The sequence below is a fragment of the Nothoprocta perdicaria genome, unplaced genomic scaffold, assembly GCF_003342845.1.
Source record: "Nothoprocta perdicaria isolate Ctin4 unplaced genomic scaffold, notPer1 scaffold_261, whole genome shotgun sequence".
In the NCBI taxonomy this organism is placed as follows: Eukaryota; Metazoa; Chordata; class Aves; order Tinamiformes; family Tinamidae; genus Nothoprocta; species Nothoprocta perdicaria.
The window spans coordinates 217092-240827 of NW_020455490.1; the positions used below are offsets into that span (position 1 = coordinate 217092).

A 23736-nucleotide genomic window follows, 5' to 3' on the forward strand; every position below is an offset into this window, starting at 1 on the left:
CTGACCCCAGYCTAAATCATGAGTTTGACTAAGGCCTTGGAAAAGACACTCACTCTTCAGGAKGCAGTGTGAAATTCACTGGGTGAAATGTGCCCAGGCCCTTCCAGAGGAATTCCGGATGCAGGTGCTTATAAAGCTGAGCCATTCCAAATCACAGTCCTTGTGACAGCACTCAGCTTGAAAGTAAATTTATGAAAGAAGCTTTACAACACCTCTGCCTACAACGCAAGGGATTGGACCGCATGACCCAGAAATATAGTAAATAGGGTCCCCACATAGGAACTCTTTGCTGGAGAAATTTACTATGAGAAGCACTGAAGAAGCTCTGAACTCCTGCCCCTGCTCTCCCTTATTTGCCCCTCTCACCAAGACGCAGAAGAACCTCTTCCTCCTCAGGGTGTCGCTTCTTTTGCCTGCAGAATTATTGGATTTTTTTTTAAAACTGCTCCATCCTGAAGCAAGACATTTATTCTCCTCATCTCATCCAAAAGCAAACGCTAACTGCTGAAAGATTTTCCTCCTTAGCTTGTTGCACTAACTTGCACTGTARGCCTGCGAGCTGGGCATTTCTTTCCCCTCCCAAATGCAGCCTCTTCTGCTTCTCATCACTCACACTCATCTCATTCCTTCCCCAGTCTCCTGCCACTGCCTCTATAACTCAGTGCCAGCCACAAAGCACTTGAAATGAATGAAACCGAAATGAAAACGAAGCCCAGCTTAATGCGAGCAGCTCTGACAGCCCCCGGGCTGTCGCGTGGCTTCCGAGGAAGGGAAAGGACCAGGTAGCTCCTGGAAAGACCCGGCACGAGCGCCCGTGGGAGCAGCAGGATGCCCTTGTTTCCTTGTTTCCAGGACGCCGGGCCAYGGGCTGCCTGTGGGCATATGAAATACTTACAGTTGCATCCAAAAGTAGGGGCTCTCACCCAAGGGCATCCCAGGGTGCTGCTCACACATATTAAAAGCTCTCAGTGCTAACAAGTATTTTGGAGATTTRCAGGCAAACCTAGTAGTTTAGTTACGCAGCTATTGAGAGTTTTCTAGTGATAGCTTTTAGCCTTCTACCTTACCCTAGATAAAGAAAAAAAATTATTAAGAGGAGACAAAAAGAAAAAAAAAAAAAACATGGCAATACTCTGTGAGAAGTAAAATTCAGCTTTTCACATAAGCTCCTAGAGATTTTGCTGCACGGGAAGGTAATTGTGGAGACCAAACAAAACACTTTCCAAATTGGGTCAATATTTCTGCGCTTCAGCCTGACACGACACTRCCTCAGCAAACAGCAACTCCAGCTGACAGCTCCTTTTCTTTTCAGCCTTAGACAGACAATGCCAATAAACAAGATTTAAACAAATATCATGTTACAGACCAAAATATGTTGCGAGTATATACTTGAATTGGTAGATGATAATCCAGCTTTGTGTTCAAGAGCGTGATCTTTGCTGCCTCTCTAAGAGAGATGGTGACTGCACGACTCGCACCTTCATTGAACCACARGATGGTTGAGGTTGGCAGGGACCTCTAGAGATCATCCAGTCCAACCCCCTGCTCCAGCAGGGACACCTAAGGCACCCACCAGGTGCATGGGAGGTTCACAACATATATGAACGTGGTTAAAATTGTATTTTTGACCCAAATGGATAACATGGCTTGTGCAGATGAGTCCATTTTAAAAGAAAAATCACAAGGAAGCCTTACTCCAGAGCAGTGCTCTACACTTGCAGGACTGCAGAGGGTTCTGCTATCGTGAAGATACCAAGAAGCAGACAAACCTTGCAGGGCCCACMCTCATTTCCCCATGCTTTCATGCACCACTTTGCCCAAGTTGGTCTGCAATGTTAAGTGGCCTCAAATGCAAGTTTAGTTTTCTCATGTCCTCACATACATGTGCTACGTTACCTGAGAAATTTCAGCGCTGAACAACCACCGCCTGGGGAGAGCTGCACACAAGCTATTGCTACGCTCTCACAGCTGCTCTTTAGCAGAATAAACCACCTATGGGTAGCACAGGCRTGGGCTACGTTTCTACCATCGCAGTGATTTCAATCACAAATGCCACTAGATGCAACCTCTGAACAGCACAACTAGACCAGCAGAAGCCCCGGCCACAGTGAGCCTCACCCGTAGAAAATCCCATTTTCCAAGTTGTGCTTGACAGCATTCTGGTTTTCCCGTTATCACTATCCTTTATCTTCAGGAATATCCCTGCTTTAAAGAATACAATTCATCAGTCTTTCTCCTCCTAGCCCTCTTCCTAGCTCTCCCTCGACTCTTCTGCAGACGTGGGGGCTGTGAGCGCTTCGGACTCGCATTMAGATCTTCACATTAAGGCTTTTGCTCAACAACGTTTGTCACACAGAGCAGAACAGACTCCTCTCCAGGTACAGGCTTATGGGTCTCCTCAGCTGGGGTGGGGAGAGAACAGCAAGACATCACTCTCATCTATGAAAACAAAAAAAATCACTTAAAAAATCACCTAAATCTACGCTATCCGTTCAACTCACGCACCCTATTAACCAGTTTGTAATGTTACTTTAATAACCTCTGCTGAGCAAGCACAGGTGATGAGCCAAGGAGGAACCAGGCAGCTACAGAGCGGTGGGCAGGAAAGCATCCTGCTCCGCTCTGCTTGTTTAAAGGTAGGCAGAAGCAGCAGCAACTTAGAAAGCCTTAATTCACACCACGTGGGCAGGATCAACACCAGCTTTTACAAGTCTTGCATCTGCTACTGGTGCTGCAGAACTAGGAGCCAAGCAGCCCGTTTCCCATTAAACTTAGGAATCCCGCTATTCCCTGCATGTTCCTCATGTCTTCAGCATGCTGACTAGTCCCAACATCTTCCTACAGGTAAGCAAGCACCATGATGAAAATGGAAATACTCATTTATGGCCTGAGCTGATTGATTGATCTCTCCTGAAYGGAGAAAGGAAGGAAGTCAGGAACAGACGACAGAAAATAGAGATTCCAACCCTCACTTCAGCCTGAAAATTGCCTCCCATCGTACCCATAAAGAGGTGCAAAGTCAACCAAAACCAAGTACCCTGTTGTGGCACAATCCACAACAGGGCAAGGAATGTAACGAGGAGAGGCAAGACACGAAACTAAGCACATTTTCCCAAATGCAACTAGGAAAATTGCATACCGAGATTAATTAGACAAAGGTGATCAAAAAAAAAAGTTTGCAAAGTCAACAAGATGTTTTGAGGCACTGTGTACACATAAAAATCATAACAGATTTTCCAGCTACATAAAGGACTAAATGCTTACTATTGACAACTAAATTGCAACTATGAGGTTTCTCTCTCCATTGCTATTTTGCCCTTCAAAGCCTTTGGTCCCGCTTGTGTATGTTGAAATAAAACACCATATATAAAAGCCTATTTTTTAGCCTATTTTCTGGACTACAGAGATATTAATAAAAGATTTCCAAACCCAGGTGCCTGATTTAGCCAGATGCAGAAGGAAGRCAACACTCCTAGACCTCATCAGACCACACAAACACTACCAAAGAAAGCAGGAACTGCAGGTGCTCAACATCTTTAAAAAATGCTTATTTGGTGGATGCAAATGTCAGACCAGCATTGTTCAAACCTGACTGCCTAGTAAGAAAAGGAAAAAAAAAAAAAAAGCTTTTAGAACTTAACTTCCACAGAAATCAATCAGCTCCCTAGAAACACACCCCAATGACACTCTGCTCAAGGCTGAACAAGCCAAACTAAGTTGTTACTATGCCTAAAAATTGCTTTTATGCCCAAGCCATTCACCAAGACCTAGGCAACGCAACCACTTTTTTTTTTACAAGCGTTTTATCAAACAGCTTGCCAAGCTCCATATAAACACATTTTACTATTTCATAAAGTTGACATGCCAAGTTTTTGAAACATGAAGTGACAGGCTCTCTGTGGAAATTGTGCAGAGCTAAAAGGTTCTCATTGCCCTCAGCCTCTGGAGGCTGCAAACTGACTGTAAGCAGCAAGTAGCCAGAATCTTTCTTGATTACACAAGAATGCTTTGCAAATTTGAAATATGGAAAGAGTCTCTATGATCTGCAAGAGGATAATTCCTTTGCAGGAGTCTCAAAATCCCCCAGTGATCACTGCAATATAAATATGCATCACTGCTGAATTCCTATCGCCAGTGCTGGAAAACAGCCTCCCTCTGCCATTAAGGACCCCAGGGAAGAGCTGAGGCTGAAGATCCTCCCTCTGGGGACTGACTTCAGCTAACTTTTTGCATAGGGAACTCCACTCTAATGACTGAGACTCTCCAAATTTTGCCAACTTGTTCATACCTTATATATAACAAACTCCCTGAAGTTGCAGCAAAGCAATTGAGTTGGACTCACTGATGTTATAAAAAGAACAACAAAAAAGGAGGATTAACCCATTTCCATGCTTCATAAAGTAAAACCACTGATGTGCAGCCTGTATCTGTGTCATCACATCATACTGCGCTGCAATCCAACTGATTGCCCACTGAAACTTTCCACTACCTTTTAYCAACAGTAGTTTTCCTGCAGTTCAAGGTCTCCTTTAGATTATCTCCGYTCCTGACGCATGAGCTACCCTTTTGCCATGTTTACTTTCGCTTCCCACTTACATTTCCAGCGGTAGCATTATTACACGGACTTTCAAGGCATGTCCCTATGGCACTTTCTAACAGCAATATTAGAAAGCAATTCTGTCTCAGAATCAGTTCTGTTACCCGTGAAAGAAATGCAGCAAGCAAGCTACAGACAGACATCAAACAACTTATTTTACAAAACAATAAACTCAAAAGTTCCTTTTTATACTGTTCTTACCAATTGCATCCTTTTTATGCTGTTCTTACTAATTGGAAGGTTACTATAACAAAGAACATCAGAAAACACTTTATCAGCATTATAGTACTCTATAGCTTCCTCCCATATAACCTTACGCATAAATAACAAAATCCTTATTTATTAAAAAAAAAACAACTACTAAGCCCATAAACACAATTAAGGGAGCTCAGAGGCAGCTGTAATATCCAAAAGGGTTTTAAAGTTCCTTTTTAAAGTTAAACCAGGCTTTATGATGCTCAGACTTGCCGAGCAAGCTGCAGCCAGCAGCAGGGCTCGGGTTTCGCGCTGCTCAGTCCTCCACCTGACTTCACGCGCCGCCTTCCCGTCATTAATCGCTTTCCTGCTGCATCCTCTTAACTCGGAGCTGACGCTTTCGAGACACACGGGAATGCAATTTTACTCCTACCAGAAACACCCCGGATCTCTCTGTTAATGAAAAGCGGCATTCCATGAACTGCTCCCAGAACTTGAAAGGAAAAAAAAAAAAAAAAGGAAAAAAAAAAAAAGTTTCATGTTTTTCCCATATCCAGTCACTTCTTTTTCAAAGTCCCAATTGYCTGCATACAACAGAACTACTTTTCAGCTTGCTATTAGCAAGCTCAGATTTGTAATTATATTCCTTATAACTTTACTGCATGCTCTATTTATTCCTCCACAAGGAGTCTAGGCGTGTTTGCTGTTCACRTGCCACATTGAAAAAGTGCTTAATGGCCCCTTTTTTTCCTAGCAAGAAGGGTTACATTCAGCCCCTGCACCTGCACCCTATTTAAACCTAAGCATTGCTCTTCAGTGACCACATACCCGTGGAGCAACCCTGAGTTATCCATCGCTCTCCCAACCCACGGTGCAGGGAAAATGGCATCCATGGGGCGTCTGTCCCGCCAGCTGCCCTCCCATCAGGAAAGCAACCCAAGAGCTTTCCTTGGGTCTAGGTGACACCGCGTGGGCTCCGTGCCCAAGGGACCCCTCCAGGCACAAGCAGCTCCCATGTGAAGGAAGGGAGGGCACCTTCACACATCCCTGCGGCCTCCTGTGGCAAAAGCAGCCCATGGGAGCAAGGGCTGGGACACGGGGAATGCGCAGGGAGCCACTGGGGATGGCGCTCAGGRCGCCTCAGGCCACAACACGTGGCCGCATGTGCCACCAAAGCCAGGGCCTCGCTGCTCCCGAACGGGAGCGCGGACACATGGATGGGCTGAGCAGGGACACGGCGTGAAAAAAAAAATGCAATAAAACAAAATAAAATAAAGTGAAATGAAACCAAATGCAACTAAACAAACCAAGCGTCAGGCCGCACGTGCCAGGGCCGCGCGCTGGCTGCTTCGCGAGGCCGCCAGGCCCGCGGAGACACCGKCGCTTTCCGCAGCCGGGGAGGGCAAGAACAGCGGGATGAGGCAGAGCAGCGGGAAGCGGGGCAAGGCAGGGCCGGGACGCCTTTCCCCTGGCCCTCCTCGACACCAGCCGCACCTGGCACTGCCTGCAGCTTAAAAATAATACATATATATATACACATATATGTACACACAAACACACACATATACATGCACTTCACATACACACATATATATATATACACACACACACATATATATATAAGGACTACAAGCAGGCTGGGGCCAGCTCTGCCCCCAAACCCGGGTGTTTTTGGTGTGGGGGGGAGCCGTTGGCCGGGACCGTTGGCCGGGACCGTTGGTCGGGGCGGGGGAGCAGAGCGGGGGGTGCGGGTGGCGGCGGCGGCCGCGGGCCCGGCGCGGCCCTTACCCGTCCTTGCGGCGGGCCTTGTAGACGTGCCCGTAGGTGCCTCTGCCCACTTTGCAGCCCTCGTACTCGAACAGATCCTCCACCCGCTCGCGCTCGGCCGCCAGCTTGGATTTGAACTCGTAGTCCATGTCTCGCCCATGGGCGGGGAGGGACGCGGCGGGCGGATCAGCACCCCCGGCGCCCGCAGCCCCCTCCCGGCACCGCCATCTCCGGGGGGGTCGCAGCGGAGGGGGGGGGGCGGTTTGTTTTTGTTTTGGTTTGGGGCTTTTCGGGGGGGGGGGGAGGGGGGTGAGCGCCGCCGCCACCCGCTTCAACTGGGCTCCTGGCGGCGCGGCGCGGGGGCTGCCGGGAGTCGTAGTGCGGCTGCCCGCGCCGGCCCCGGCGCCGCGGGCGGGACACGGCGGCGCCAGGACTACAGCTCCCGGCGTGCTCCGCGCCGGCCCCGGCCAGGCCGTGCCTGCGCACTAGAGCCCCCGGAGACGCAGAGCGTTTCCGCGGCCGCTGGGAACTTGCTGACTCTTGGTGTTGCCGGGCGGGGGCGGGGGCGGCCGCGCGCGGAGCCTCCCCGCGCCGCAGCCGCCGCCACCGGCAGCGCGCACCGGGCGCGCGGCGCTTGTTTATCCCGCCGGCTGCCACTCACGGGCTGCTCCCGCCCCCGGGCGCCATGCCGCTCCCTGATTGGCCGGCGGGGCCCCGCCCCCGCCGCGGGCGGCAGCTCCCTAGCGGCGGCACCACCGGCCTGGGCCGGGTCCCCGTGGTGTCGGTATCGGGATCGCTACCGGTACCGGCCCTGGGGCGGCCACCGAGCCCGGAGCGGCGCCCGGAGCGGGAGCTGCTCCTGCAGCCTGAAACGGCTGTTGCCGCGGCCTGACTAAAAAGTTTTATCTCTTCAGCCCTAAAGGTGGATTTGTAATATGGTACTGTCTTGGACATTTCGTTTGAGACATTTTGAGTTCATTTAGGTGTTTAGAAGTTCCGCTTTAATGCATTTTTCTCCCTCAGGGTTTCCTTTGTGAGAAGGAGATTCCGCTGTGCAAGCCCATCTGTGTTACGGAAGCACCACGGAGAACTAATAAGCACCTAAGTGATATTCAGCCCTACCAGCAAGTAGTCCTGACTTTGTGCTCKGTGTATAACAAGCAGAACAAGTGAATGCAGCTAGAGAAAGGCAAGGAAGCAAAGGATGGAGGCTGTGCACGTTAGGAAACCATCTCCATTTGCCACCTGCACAGCCAGCCTTAGGTGGTTGGCCAAACAAAGTTATTCCCACGTGGAACACACCTTGCATGGGAGGGCTGTTCTCAACCAGCTGTTGAGAAGTTGCCATTGCTGATAAAGCAAAGAGAGGTGTCAGCTGCACAGTAAGATTCTAGCGCATAGCAAAGTCGTGAGGTCCTAACCAGGAGTTTATTTTCACTCGCAAAAGGTTTATAATCATTGCAGTGAGATGGTGTCTCGCAGGAGATGAAAGGTGATTTGACTTCACTGACAATCATTATTCTCAAATAATGATTGAGAATCATTAATCATTATTCTCAAAAAAAAACTTCATTATTCCTTTGTCCAAGTAGTATCTTCCAGAGAACTACACGTGTGCAGTTGCAGATGTGGATCTTTCTGAACAAGCCCTGGTCACGAGCTGGCAAATTTTCTGAACACCTTAGAGCACCATTTATCTTTCCTCATCAACATTAAACATATTTACTAAAATTAAAGCATCTGAATTTTTAGAAAGTTCTGAAGTCTTTAGTCACTTCCTAAATCAAGTCCTGCAGTGAGAAGGAAGGAACATAGACCTAAAAAGGCAAGCACATGCACGTTGCAGGTTGTGTTACCTAGATGTAGTAATCTAGTCTTAAAGATTACAAGGAGTATGGAGTATCTTGACTGTTGGTAGCTGTAAAGTATAGAGTTCCATTTGCCATCTTTGACCAAAACTGCGTGCTTTTGCTTTGAACTCTCATCTCTCACAGCTTTGCTTTCTCCTCTTCCATTTCCACCATGGAATGACCAGAGTGTCTCTATCCGCTTGTGCGTCTGCAGCAGCAGTGAAAGAGGGCGACCGAAGCGCGTGCCCCATGGTGGGAGCTGAGCCAGGTGACGTTTGTAAGTCAGGGCAGCTCCGCTCCGAACCAGCCTACACCCCTTCCCACCTCCCAAGGGCTGCAATTAGCCCTGTTACCACCTCTTCCATACACTGATAGTGCCCTGTCAGCATTTGACTCCTGGGARGGAGGCTGTCCAAAGGAAACCTCTCCAACAATGGAAGCCTTTTTCTTTAATTCCCAACCTGCATTTTGTTGTGACCAGTCTGTATCTCTTTTTTTTCTCTTGTGCAAACACTGTCCTTAAGTAGCCTTGCTCTCCTGTGTGCATTCCCTGCCAGATGTATTTATAGACAGCAATCTCGTTCCCTCACAGCCTTTATTTTGCAGGACTAAACAAGCCACTCTGCTCTCATTCCCCTCATTAAATAGGCCACCCTTTCATTTGATCATTCTAGATACACCTTATGGTATTTGCAAACCCTGCAAAGAGTTTATTCTGAATATTTCATGTAGTAAGTATGCTGTTAAGTCTTAAATGCATGCCTTAGCTGAATCCACAATGACCTTATCATTTTACAGAAATAGTTAAATAAAACTGTTTACTTTTATCTAGCAATTCATTGCTTCAGCAACTAGAGTATACTTTAGAAAGTGTATACTTTGGATTATTTTACCTCTAGGAGGTTTGTGTCTGTTTAATAATTCGTTGAGAAATAAATCTGRCTGTTTATTACTCTACTAAAAAATACAAGTTTGACTGATACAGTGCAGTAAAACTCAGAACTCCTAGTCATTCCGTCATGACATAACCCTGCTGCCAGTTTCTGGGCCCTTAAGCTGGTCACATAAAAGCCATTTTAAGCATAAAATTAACCTAGGAGTCCTAGGGTCATCCCAGGTCAAGAGTGCCTTTTCACTTGAAGATTGCAAAAGATTTAGCAATTCATGCTAAAAAAAATGTGATGGGCACGTTTTCAGCTCTTTGAAGTTGTAACACAGGGCAGGATCCTGCCTCAAGTTGGGAGGGGAAAAAAATCAGATTATATTAGTCTCGTTTGGGGAATTTCCAGTATTGAAAACCAAGTCGACACTGATCTYGTTTCAAGAAATTGTATTCCCTGGTTATTCAGATAGTATTTCTACCATTCCCCAAAGGTTTTGAATCTATTTTAGGATCATAATTTCTAACGTAGTCAAAAGCGAAGTTCATCTGAGTGTGACATTTTTAATAGATAATRCCCTATCCTTTGTTGATTGTGCTGATGTAGGAAGTCTGAAGAACCCCACCAAAGAAAATAGAAAATGACAGGCTTGCAGATTGCAAGTGTGATTTTTGTGTTAGTCTGGCAGCCTTGCTGAAAATGCAGGGTTGCTGCCTGTCAGAGTCACCGTTTTTTTCCAAATTTTGACTCACTGAAGACTAAGCAATCCCCRGGCCGCTAGACAGGAGAAGTTTTTCAAACAAGACTGAAAACTGAAGATTTGCTTGTTGTTGCCAATGTTCTAATCAACTCTCCCACACAGGGGGAATGTGACTCTGCACCTCAGAAGCCCAAGGAAATATGAGCAGGGACAAAATCACAGCAAATAGAGGCTTCACATGATCTGCATTATCATGTCTACAGAAGCAGAAAAAAAAAACTAATAGTTCCAGAAAGTGTAGAAATACATATGAATTTTTTAAACTTACTAACRTGAGAGTGTGAAGATCTGAAGAAGCTGGGACGGCATGTCAGAATTTCTAATAGARATCGAATAGAAAGTCTTTAAGCAAATATGAGTTTAAACATCAGGCTCAATAAGGCTCTAAATTTGGGAATAATTTATATTATTTAACTTCAAAACACTGTAACAAGTTTTTTTTTAATAAAAKAGATTTAGAAAATAAAAGTACATAATTAAGGTGCTCTACCAAAATTATACAGTCAATCTAGAGAACATGCTAGCAACAGAAAAGAGGAGCTCTGACTTCTTCTGTTATGATATAATGATTTGGCTTACTCTGTTGATTTTTTTATATATATTCATTTTTATAGTGCCATAATCAGAATACTACTAAAATAGAAACCTTGTGCAGCTTTTCTTGAGTATTTTCCAAGATCCTGGTCTCAGAATAGACACACTGCTTTATACTGTGTGTCTTATTCTGAAAAAAAGAAAATTCTCACAAAACCATGAAAGATTTTCCCTGCCCTCTCTTGACAGAATGGCAAGGCTGAGAAGTAAAAMTATTAGGAAAAAGTCTAGGAGTTACTGTGAGTCGTTCTCCCAACATGAATTCAGCACTCAGAAGGTTAGTAGGACTAAAAACAAAAGTATTAAAAAAAAAAAGCAAAGAGAAGCAAAGCATAAAGCGTGTCACAGTACTGATTGCAGCTGTGGAGCACCACCTCAGCACCGCATTCGGTTCTGAGGACCTCAAAATCCATATTGCAGAATTTTATAAGATTCAGTGTTGGATAACCAAGATACCTCGGAAATACAAAATGGCAAAATCCTGGAATGCCAACACATTAGCAGCTTTGAAACACAAGATACTGCCTCAGGTCCAGGCAGTTCCCCTGGTTCAGATTACTGGAAGCAAAGAAAGTTTTGCTTCTTTGCAAAGGATTCTTACTGTATGTTTGCCTTTTTCTTATGCTTCTCCTTTTTGTGCTACGTGGGCCTTTGGTCTGATCTATTGCAGGCATTATAATGGTCATTTAAGGAGAGATGAAATACATTTGAGTTCATTAGCTGGGAAAATAAATGAGTATTGGGAGCAGGTTGATAGATGATGAAAAAAAAAATGATTGATTCCAAAAAGAAGATTAGACAAACTTAATCAGTATAGCATCATTGATGACTGTTAAGTGCAGTGGTCAAGTGAAAACCTCCGGCTCACAAAGTCACTCACATTCTGTGTGCTAGAAGCTGAGAGGGCATATTAACAAAAAAAACAGGCAATGTAAGGATCGAATCGGACAGGCAGGACAATTCCACCCTGCCTGTGAGTGATTCTGAGCTTTGTGAAGGGTGGTGGGGTTAGATTTAGGAAAACCKAGGAATAACCTTCCTGTTGAGAGCCATGATACGTCACTGAAATTCTGTTTCTCTTGSTTCCACTCTCATTTTATTATTTCCTAACTCTCTCCATGCCTTAATGGCAAAATCCTAAATTATCCACATGCCAGAAGTGTTTTTACAGCCAAATAGGRAATGACAGAGCTGGCTGCCGGCTCCCTATGCTGCAGAAGTTGAGCAACTCTGCTCAGTTTCCAAAGAAAGGCAGATGTGCTACTGGGAGCAGCAACGGGAGCTCCATTGCCATGGATTGTTTCATTTCTTTGTGGCCAGGTGGTCCAGCTGTAAGACAAGACAGAGTATTCCCCTGCCTTTAGGAAAACTCCTGGATGAAAGTCTTGGTAAAATATTGCTTGGTTTTACTAGCGATAAACATCTCAGTTCTAAAGAATTTAGTCAGCCAGATTGCAGTCAGCCTATCTCGAGCTTCTGTGTTACCTTTACTCCAATTTTGCCCACTGACGCTCAGGAAAATTAAGACAATTGAAAGTATTCAATTAATGCACCTAAGCTGAAGTACTTACAACTCCCTCACTGATGTTTTTTCAAAGGATAAAGTGTCCTTGGTCCCTGTAGCCTGCAATAGGGAAGCACAGAATGAGAAGGAAGAAGCACAGAATGGGAAGGAAATGGAATGCATCTCACTGGGCTAATTGCTTTGCCATAGGTCCCATCTTCTACCACGGGTATGGAAACAACCAAGTCTCTACTGGGACGCTTGGATGGAAAAAGTCCATCCAAAGTCCATCCATTGAAACTTTTTCCATTATATCACAATTTCACTGTGAAGAGACATAAATTTTAGGGTTGTGAAGTTCAAACAGTGGTTAAATCAAAAAGAGCTTCAAAAAGGGCTTCTATATTAACGCAATGGAGACTATTTACCCCAAAGTCTGTTCCCAGCTGCATTATTACTACAGGAAAACTACATTATACTTGTGTCTCAATTCTTATGTTTACAAAGKAGGAACAATAACTTTTATTCATCCTTAATGGGACTTTTATAAGGCTAAGTTTATTTGAAAGCTACCTGACAACCCTGGACAAAAAGCTCGAAGCTTAAAGTATTAAATATTATTTTGCTGTTATTATTTTATTACTGCAAGATGATAGTTACTAGTGCAATAGAATTTCTTCATATATGCTCTCAGTTCATTTGCTTAAAATAGAGTCTTTGGTATAACACAAAGCAAAAGAAACTGTAATTTTAACGTGCTTGTTATAGAACAAACAAGCTTGAAATGGAAAATACGCTGCTATCAGTGACAACATAAATAGTAGCAGCAGACTAGCTGCTAGGTTACCAGTCTGTTTGGACTTGTGTCATTGCTGAGGACTGTTTGTATTGAACTGGATGAAGATGGAAAAGAAGGTAAACTAGTAAAATTTGTTTAAATAGGACTGTTTTGCTGGCTGCGCTAAGCACTCCTCTCTTGTGCCGAGGCCACTTCAGCCTGTTTAGTTCCCATACACTGTATTTGACTCACATCATCTCCAGGTAGAGCCCAAGTTTTGCTGCTAATAAATAGCAGAAATGAACCCTGGCTTCCATGGATCTGTGTCCCGGGTTCCATCCTTTCCCACTGCAACGGCTCCCGTTCATCGTCAATCTTCCCTTCCCCCAGTGTCCACAGCTCCCTCTTGCTGTCTCCCAGCTACCGGCTGGGTGAGAACCAACGTGATGTTGGTTTTGAGCGAGGCATGTGCTGGCTGGCAGAAAACTAAACATGCCAAATAACCTTTGAGCTGCCGCCTGTCAGTCAGGGTAGTAAGTTGAAGGAAATGCTCTTACCTTTATGCACCTTTTAAGTTTCGTGGTATTTGTCGGGACTGCATGTCTTTTAAGATTTCTATTTTTGTATCAATGTGACCAATATTGACTCATGGGTTCAAATGTTATTAGGATTTGACAAGATAGGTAGCAAATAGTGTTACTGCGTAAGCCCTGTTTCCTCAGGCTTACAGTGTGGGATGATACAATAGTTTGTAAACAAGGTTGGAGGGCAGAAGGTCCTCAAGACACAGAATATTCAGAATATTTGTCTCAGAAATTTCTCTAATTTTAGAACATTCAGGAGAGATCTTCATGATCATAAGAGCTCTATGACTTGGCAATAACACCAATAATGACAGAATTGATTCTAACATTATATCAGAAAATAAAATCCTTTCCATATTTTCTTAGTTCCACAGAGCCATTTATTGGCATCACAGAGGAAGACTACTGTTGTTTCGATATATCAGGATTAAGACAGGGGTTAGTAGAGACCAGGATGGCTTTACAAGAGCTGAAACTTGAGTTTTTCTTAAATGACTCTGCTCCAGCAGCTAGGCATTAAGCCATCATTTTCCAAGCATATGAAGTTGTACTTTGTTGTCAGGACCTAGTTTTACACAGGGTAAATAGACCTGCACAGACCCCATAGACCTCTGYTCTTCTTTTTGATGGAAAACACAGGGGTCCCTGCATGGGATGTGGAAGTTGGATGAACCTCTCCACAGATTATCCGTTCCATGCTTCTCAAGGGCTGCTGATTTGGGGCATGACAAGGTTCAGGTGCACCCCAAAAGTGCTTGGTTTCCTGGCATGAAGTCAACGGGGCAGCAGCCCCTTTTTGTCTGCCCCTTTTTTACGGAGTGAGGAGGCCGGGTCCTGCACGAYGGGGTCGTCGCACTGCATGTCGCAAGCAACCCTATCTAGGGCCATCCCTGCAGGCCAGGGTGTCACTCACCTCTCAGGTAGGTCCAGAGGTAGGTGGTAGAGCTACGTGTGAACAAAAAATGCTCATAATGTCACTCAGTCCCCATTGAAGAGCTCAGGAGGCTGCGGGTCACTCCAGGTGTGATGTTAAAGCTGCCTGCAGGGCTGCAGCCTGCGCCTGCATGGGAACAGCATCTTCTCCCTTAAGTATATTCCCTTCTTTTGTTTCACGTTGCCAACCTCCGAGACTGCGTCCGACTGAAACTCAGACGTGAAATGAACTGGCTTTAGCGCAGTGCAAGTGACAGATGGTACCCGCTCTAAAGCTAAAGTCTGACTAAAATTGCATGCGTTATTTTGTGTGTAATCTCTTCCCCTTGATGTCACTTACATATGGAGAGCGTGATTTCTCCTGTAGCTCCCAGAATACACTAAAAGTCAGGAAAGTAAGACGAACATCAAATTCACCTTGATATGACTTGGAAGTGAGAACGGAGATGAGCTGAAGTCAGCTGCATTACAAATTAATTTGTTTCTGTCTGTCAAGAATTCAAGATTTAATTGAAAATATGTCAAGTTGCTAAAATGGTGGAAAAAGTCATCTACCATCAAAAAAGATGTCTAAGAAGAACTTAATGCAATCTGGCGGTTATGCCAATTAGGGAGGAACCAAGAAAGGAGTAAATTTGATAAAGTCCTGGTGGGCAAACAATACGCAGCGCCTAGAGCTCCTAATCGGTCAGATAGCAGGGCACATAATATGCTCACACAGAGAAACAAGGTGGTAGAGAAGCTTTGTGAACCCATAGGAGAAACAACATTGCAAATGCAGATAGCAGATGGAGGGAAGTACCCAGAATACRGCTAATTAAATTTCCCAGCTCAATCTGGTCATGCACAAAAGCAGATCTAAGGGCTGTGCCGTAACCACTGCAGCGCTTTCCTGCAGGCCAGACCCAGAAAAAGTCCCTCTCAGGAAGTGCTTTCCTATATGGAGGAGTTAAATAGATTTAATTCAAGCAATGTTAACTYGGCAAATTCGGTTTGAAGTTTTGTGAGACATTTCCTTCTATTGACTTAACACTGTTTTCATGTGTTTATTTTATGACCGTACACTTGGGCCACAGAGTTTGCCAATGATTGTTGCTCTTGGGGCTGTTACTGCTCCCTGTCTCTTCCTCACCGACCTCTGCAGAAGGCCACAACTCTCCCAGCTCTGCCAGGACTGACGGGATCACCTCCTCCAAAATGGGCTGGCAAACTCTAAGGAAGGGCCCGGTGCCAGCCCAGGAGCACTCAGGCACCTCCAACATCGCCCCTTGTGTGGGCACCATGCCCTGCTCCTCGGTGATGGCAAAGCTACGAGATGCCCCTCCAGCTTCCCCTCTTCCAGGTCAGGGGAAAACACTCTTTCCAGAAGGAAGCGGCAGCCCCTCTGATGGCCAAACCGGGCTTAAGCAGATTGAAACCGCACTCAAACCTTGCACCGTTCCTATTGTAGTGATTGGGAATTAGCACAGCTAGCCTGGCGTATCCTTTTTAATAAATTATTTTGTCACAATCTGCAACAGGAAGCTGTGTTGCTTCCTAAGCCAGCGTAGAAATGCAAAAGATGAACATCTTATCTTTATTATTAATGTCTTTCACAAAGAACATATCTTAGATTTATTTCTTATTATAAGTCTTATCTAAAGACRTATTTCTACCTAATGTGAAATTATGCCTTTATGTAAGAAGGTACCATTTTTAAGTAATTCTAGAACACTGGAAAAACTACCAAGCAGGGCCAAAGGAAATCGCAAAATAGCTGTGAGAGGCAAGATAGGTGGGAGATGTTAGAGGTCACTCCTGTGCTGTGTGGCAGAAAAGGTGCCTCACGGAGGGGTGTGCACAGGCCCCACGGCAGCCCCGCATGCTGGATGCCCATCTGTGGCGTTTGAAAGAATACAGCTTGAAAACAAGTAAAACAACAAGAATAAAGTGCTATGTTCTGGAATTAAAAYCTTTTATTCCTAGAATCCAGTATATTATATACTTCTAAATATCTTATTTTCTTTTTTTTTTAATATCTCCTTCTCTACTCTTGAGAAAACTACCCAGAAGTCACTAAAACGTACAAATGTCTATGAAAAGCATAAATACATACATAACATTGTTATATTTGTATAATCACTTCTGGTACATTAAGACAACAAGGTGGCTGCTYGCCTGCTTTGATTCGCCTTCAGAGGTGTTACCTACCTCTGCATTCCTGCTATGGGCACAATCAAGAGCGGCATTGCACTTTATACAGTTTTATAGCCGGAGAATGAAGCTTTATCACCAGGCGCAGTTCAGCACGGAGCTATCTGCGCATTTCCGTGCTCTGATAAGGGCCCGCTCCTCCCTTTCAAGTCGCCGGAGCTGCGGAGTCCGCGGAACCAAATCCCTGCGGAAGGGAGTGACTTGTAGCAGTCCATATAAACACGCGCGTCCAGATCTGGACAAGGAGCACAGACAAATACTGCGTCTGTGAGCGCTCACTTGTGCCTGTAGCAGCATGCAGGGCAGAGTGCCCTACTGCAACTGCCAGCCTGCCAAAGCCCCTAACAGAATTAATATAATGGAATAGATTTAAAACCAAAAACCGTCTTCCCAAAGGCAGCATCAGACTAAGGAACTTCAGAAGGGGCTTAATGCTCAGTGGAAGCTGTAAAAGCTTCACACAGGAACTCTGCACATCTTAGGAATTCAAATATTTTGCAGCGAAGCCGCTGATAATGTTTGAACACTGATCCTGGTARGAGATTTCCTCTTCGAAATCCTGTAACAAACCCAAACACAATAATTTATTCAGTGGGACAATTTCTGCATGAAAATGGCAAACTCAGATCTCTCAATTATGAGATTTTAGGTCACTCTGAAATCTCAGCTTTAATCAGTGTGAAAAAAAATAAAAGAAAAAGAACCTACTTGGCACCTAGCATATGCAAGCAAGAAGATTTATTTCTTAAATAATTCAGATACAGAGTTAAAAAAATAAGTGAGATCCTAAGAAAGATCGTGCATTAAAACTTCAGACCTCCGAACATTTTTAACCAGGATTTAGGTTACCAGGAAAAAGAAATATTTTGACAGCCACCAAAAAGATGTGGCTGATATCCTGATAGTGATGGGATATTGGGTAAACAGATTGCAGAGGAGATACAAATTGTGGAATTGCACAGTAAACATGAATTGCACACTAAACATAAACCAATATTTCTTTGTCCGTGGGATTAGTACTAGCCTTTCCAGTTTTATCTTTAGAATAACCTTGCATAACAGGAGAGAGTTTGAGGGAAAATGTGCATGTCTTCCCAGCTCAGGAATCAGAAACACATGAGAAGGATCCTGAAAACAAATCAGCCCTGAAGCAAAAAGCTATCATCCTCGTAAAACATTTCCCCTTAAAATTCAAGACAAAAGGAAAACTGGCATACACTCTATATCAGAAAATGTTTGACCGAACATCATCCCACATATCCTGTTTGATAGCTTGACCCATTCATTCCCATTTGGTACTGCAGCAGCAGAGCCCTCCATAGCCCGGGTTGTCACTGCGCACTCTTGTGCAACAGAGGAGGTCTTGCACCATCGTGCATGTTGATATAAAATAAGGGAGTGGTACAACTTGCTTTTTCCAAACAGATGATCTCAACTGCTGGCAGAGAATAGCTGAAGTGTTTCTCAGTGCTTAGGTTCAAGCAGAACAACATGAGGGCTTTGTCCTACTRGGGACCACCAACCCTGAGCCCTCCTTTGCCTTGCTGAGACCCCTGCTTGGCACTGAATAAAGATGTTGTACCTTTATTCAGAAAATGTGGAATATCTCATCGGCAGTGTTCCCGAAAGACACAAATACTCCATATCCATCTACATTCATCTTCATGAAGTCCCACATAAACTTCAATTAAGCAGAGAGATGCACACCCTGGAAGAGTTCAACAAACCCAACATGCAGTACACAGAAATCTCTCCACTGCTTGAAAGAGGCCCTGCTGGAGACAGGTCTGTCACGATGCTGACAAACTTCAGGTGTTGAATGAGAGTTTCTAGAAATTTAGTATGAAATCTACAAGATATAGCAYGTGTTGGTTCTGCTGATTTTTGAACCAATCTAAGAAACAGAGCACTTTAGTTTTGTGTAGAGAAGTTTTCAGAATGATTTCAAGTTCTAATACCTGTTTTCTGTTGCAACTACATGGCCAAATTAATCACTTTAGTCTTGTTCTAAAAAATGCTACTYGGTTATTTTCATGCTCATTTTACTAACTTAGAAACCGATGTAATCACACATTATTACTTTTTCTATACCGGTATTTTCCATTAAATACCTCTGGGTCTTTTAGAGAAATCAATAGCTGAATTATTTTCTGATTGCCTCCTGTATTGTAAAAAATAATTCCAAGGTTTTGGAAATATGTATTAAAAAAACCTAATTTTTAAATTAGTAATTTAAAGTAATTAATTAAAAATATGTTTCAGAAGTATAGGGTCTTTCTTTCTTTCTTTCTTTCTTTCTTTCTTTCWTTCWTTCATTCATTCAGTCATTCATTCCCCTCAAATCTCTGCAGTGAAACACCCAGCTAATCTGGGCTCACTTAGAGGTTCAGTAGGATGGGAAAGAAACAATCCTGCCCAAGTAATTCTTTTGTATTACATCATAGCCCTGTAAAAGATCATTTTTCTTTTAGAGCTTCACGTGGTTCTACAAACCAAGGGTCCCACTCAAGGTTATTATTTTGTACCTCTTTTTTTCTGTGTTCAAACACATGAATAGTTAAGCAGCTCTAAGGAAGGGTGTGCTATATATTTTCCGGGGACATATAGAGAGACTGACTGTTCATGAATCTATGTGCTTTTAATTAATATACCATAGCTATAAGTCCGTAAGAAAGCATTGCACAGAGTACAGTCTACTAGTCAGCTTTAATAGTGATACCATAGGATTGAGTTGCTTACTTATTTATTTATTTATTTATTTATTTATTTATTTATTTTTAATCTGGAGTGAAAACTTACCTACTCTTGCACAAATCAAAGTATTAACATTTGTCATATTTGCCTCTACTTTCCCCCTTAAACTGATGTATAAACTCAGCTTTTGTGTTGCCTGAATAACATAATCCTTCCAAATAACTCATGCCTGAGGTGGAACAACTTCATTACTGTGGTGACATTTCTCTTTATGCTTCTTCCTTCTCTGGCAATGCTTGAATTCGGCTTCTTTACTTGAAAAGGCCAGCCTTTTCTTCCCTCTGCAGCCTAGCATAGCGCACATACAAGAATTCAGTAATGAATGTAATTAATTTTAACCCGACTGTCGTTTCTAAGGGCAATAATCAGGAGCCTGACCATCAGCCCTCCCAAGAGAACCACATTACAGTGATCTGCTGCATTCCCTTGGCCAAATCAGGCTGAAGGTTGTCACTAACAACTAGTGACTAATGTCACTAACCTGGCATTTGCCTACTCAACCTGCCAATCTACTGCCATGGCTTTTCCTATTGCCTGTAGTACACTTCCCAAACCTGAACTAAAAGCATGCAACAGTAACAACATGTTTGATTGTCTGAGAATAGGCTTAATCAGGATGCGTTCCTCACAAATTTTAAATTATCCAAAGTTTCCTTGTGTTTGCTGAAAAAAAAAATGCTGCATTTTTCTGGTTTCTGCACATGCAAGGCAAAGGCTGAGTTTCGCTGTGCTTCAGTTAAAAGAAAAGCAGTGTTTCCCAAAGATGTAATTCTTGTGCATCGTTCTTGATCAGTCAAGGATTATATCATGGGCAAATATGCCTATTTGTATTCAGAGGCTGCAGAGTCTGGATGTGCCTTATCTGTTTCCCTTCCACAATTATGTCATTCCCTGCCTCAAATTCCTCTCTTCCCCAGGCACCACCCTGATGCACAACCTCAGGAAAGTAGGACATACTTAATGATCTTGCAGGCCCACATGAAAACTGTCTTCACTATGGGTTTTCCAGCTCAGTTGACTGCCTGCTCTCTGCAAACTTCTAGACCACGAGCGTTATTTGCTTTCCTGTTGTCAGAGTCACTGTCACACTGGCGTGTCTTTGATGAAGGGCCGTGGCCAGCACCTCTTCAGCACCCAGTCCCATTAAGGAGGCTTTCTTCATCCTGAATTTCTTCATCCGCTGCTAATCATTCAGAATCTGCATCATGAAGTTCCACCTTCTGTTGTGTTTTTCAGGCCCAGAAACATTATGCCATGGTGTGAAGTTACTGTTGTTCTCCCCTGAAAAAAATACATTTTTCACAGCACCTATCACCATTTCAGAAGGAACTGCTTAAATTCCACATATATGAAACRCATGTAAACCAGAAATGTAAGAGATTCTGCCAGGATCCATGCTCATGGCAGGAGGAAAAAAATGCAAAGTACAGATTTAAAAAAATGTATTTTACAAAACCTCATGCAATTGAGAACTGGGAGAATCTGGTTTGAAATTCTCAATAACGAAAAAAGAATTGCACAGAAAAAAAAATGSAATGCAATGCAAGTTACTGCTGTGTACCTAGGGCTGCCTCCCCACATTTTCTGTGACTACACCCAGTACAACTGCAAATAGTGAAGTCGGGTTGTGTCAGGSTAAGCAGCTACGTATGCAGGTACCCTGTTATTGCCAGGGTGTCAGCCGCTGTTGGCTAACAACATACTTGCCAGCATAGTCACACCTTTGTCCTTGGATTGCCAGTCACTCTCCACCGGCTTGAAATCTGGAGAACTTTCCCCCGTGTATACATCAATGATGCAGTCAACTAAATTTAGGAGATATGAATCCTAGGGCTGATTCTGTAAATATGGAACAGAGTTTGRTAGCAACGTTCATCAGTCTTGCAGTCCCTAAAACCAAAAGGCGTCCTTTTATGCACCTGTCTCGTGCAGCATCCATGCAACAAAATGGTTATTCCGTGTACTTTTATTTATTATAGTATGGACGGTAGTGTCCCTTAAAACTTGTCTAATGCAACTGTGGCTGTACAGGCAGCCCTGCAATTCTTATCTCGCACTTTGCTCCAAACTGGCCACATAACCTCAGCAGCTCCCTGACACCTACTCTTGCAAAGTTATAAACTTCACAAGAGCCTTTCACAAGAGGCTATTGAAGTGACAAAAAGCTGTTTGTGGTATTACTCCTACTTGTTGAATAGCAGAAAACACCAAACAGTAGAAACACTTTCGAATGACGTTTGAGACTTTTACCTGTTTTGGAAAACTGGGTGGAGTCACATTGAACTCCAAATAAATGCCAGAAAAAAAAGCAAGTGACCATTTCTTGGAAGAAAAGAAGTTTAAACTCTGTCCTGGTGGGCCTGTAGAACAAGCAGACCCTTTGGTCTACCTAGAAAATGTAAGGAATCCTGTTCTAAATTATACTGGTGATTCATTCCCTAGACATACCTGCTCTTCTACATTGACCACCAAGGGAAGCCCTAAGTGACAGCCTTCATCATCAACATCCCTAGTGCATATGTAACTTATGTAAGTTAGATGAGATGAATCTCTCTAATTGTGTCTAGAAATGTCTTCAGACATATTAAAATGTCTTCAGACATTTCTTAGCAAAAATGAACCACTTTCCAAAGATCTGAAAYACATGTCCTTAAACAAAAGAAAAAAAAAAAACTTGACTTTAAAATTCTTTGAAAATATGGATGAAATTATGAATCTTTTCATGTGTCGCTTTATCACAGAGGAATTGAGCATCTTAAAACTGCCAACAGAGTAGATGCACATAGAGATAATCCAAGACACAGGAAAGAGGAAGAAATTTGGGAGAACTTAGTGAGTCCATATAAAGAACATTTTCTCATTTTCTGTCTAAAATTCATTATGGGAAATTTTTCAAACTGAAACACATCCTATCCTTGGCTAGAAAATTAAACTTATAAACCAGCAAAACCTTCTCACTCTAGCAGTCATAGGAAATGAGGTAGTATTAGCAGGACTTACATTATTTTCCTGACATAAACAGATTTGGATACAAAAGAAGATAAAGAAGTTCTTAGATAATCTGTCTAAATCTTGCCATTTTCCTTTTCAAACTAGAAATTGAAGAGAATGTCTGGATTAACTTCTTACGCTAACCCACAGAAAAGGAACCTAAGGTAACGTTTGTACATGACACTTTATAATTGGCAGAATTAATCTTAAACTATTAACCTCTTCTGTCTCCACATATGTCAGAAGACTATGAGTTGATAAATTAAATTTGGTCCTCTCCCATTATTTACATATGTCATTCTTAGTGAAAGGGAGAAGTTTCCTTTTCTGGGGCAAGTTTGGCTAAAGGGTATCCGAATTAGGAGAGTTCTTCACACTAAACATAGTTCTGAAACATGAATTAAATGAGAGAAGACAGAGAGGGAGGAAAGATAATATATATCTTTTTCATGCTCATGGATAATTCTTTTATCTGTTGCATTAATTAGGTTTAAAAGAAAAATATTCTGAAATATTCTGAAAAAAGAAGTTATGATTAAACTGACACTTTTGCTTAAGAGGTGCCTTTTTCCATAGCCAGACAGTACAGAGTCTATTGTGAGACACTAAATGAATTCACTACTAAGAGTTACTCTATACGTAGATAAATGACAAAGAGATCCCTGAATGTGCAGTTACCAAAAATTATAAAAGATTTCTAGCTATAAGCCCTCTACCACATCCTACAACAGGTCTTTCTGCKGCACAAATGCAACCGAAGACAGTCACACACTTAAGACTTCAACTAGTATTTTGAAAACATACAGGRAGAAGTACTATTAAATTGATGGAGAAATACATATGTAAAGCAAGCTCACCAAGTACACTATAGATTAATGAGAACCACTGATATACAGCAAGAAAAAAAAAAGTGCAATCGTGAAGAACAAATATTTTCTGCCTAYGTCTTGTTCAATTTTATGATCAGCTCCAGTTACACACAATTCTACAGAAAAGCTTTGCCTCCCCTTCTCCAAAATGGATAGATTGTTTTGGTGTCATCCGAAAACAGGCTACCATGATTTATCCCAGAGCAACTTTCAGAAATGAGTCATGACCTTTGTTTAAAGGTTTTATTTTTGAAATGCTGACACAAGCTCAGCTGCAGCATTGTCAACAGGGAGTGCTGCTACAGAGAGACTTAAATGACACTGTCCCRGAGACTAAATAGGTTATTTCAATTGTAAATCAGTTCATTATACATTAAATCTGCTATGCGAATAAGTTACACGTGAATTCTGTTTCTCTCTGGTAAAAGAAACAGCTTTTTCATGAAATATACGGAATAAATGAGGTAGTATAGAGCCATTTTATTT

The 23736-nt window shown here is 43.1% G+C and overlaps 1 protein-coding gene across 1 annotated transcript in view; it reads right to left on the reverse strand.

Annotated features, from left to right (window-relative positions):
• Positions 1 to 6718, reverse strand: part of CDK19 (cyclin dependent kinase 19) — a 109351-nt gene extending 102633 nt beyond the window's left edge. Inside the window, exon 1 of the mRNA XM_026040697.1 lies at positions 6581 to 6718. Within this exon, the coding sequence (XP_025896482.1) occupies positions 6581 to 6708 (128 nt within the window). The 5' untranslated portion in view covers positions 6709 to 6718. The remainder of the gene's footprint in view (positions 1 to 6580) is intronic.
• Between the last annotated feature and the right edge of the window lie 17018 nt (positions 6719 to 23736).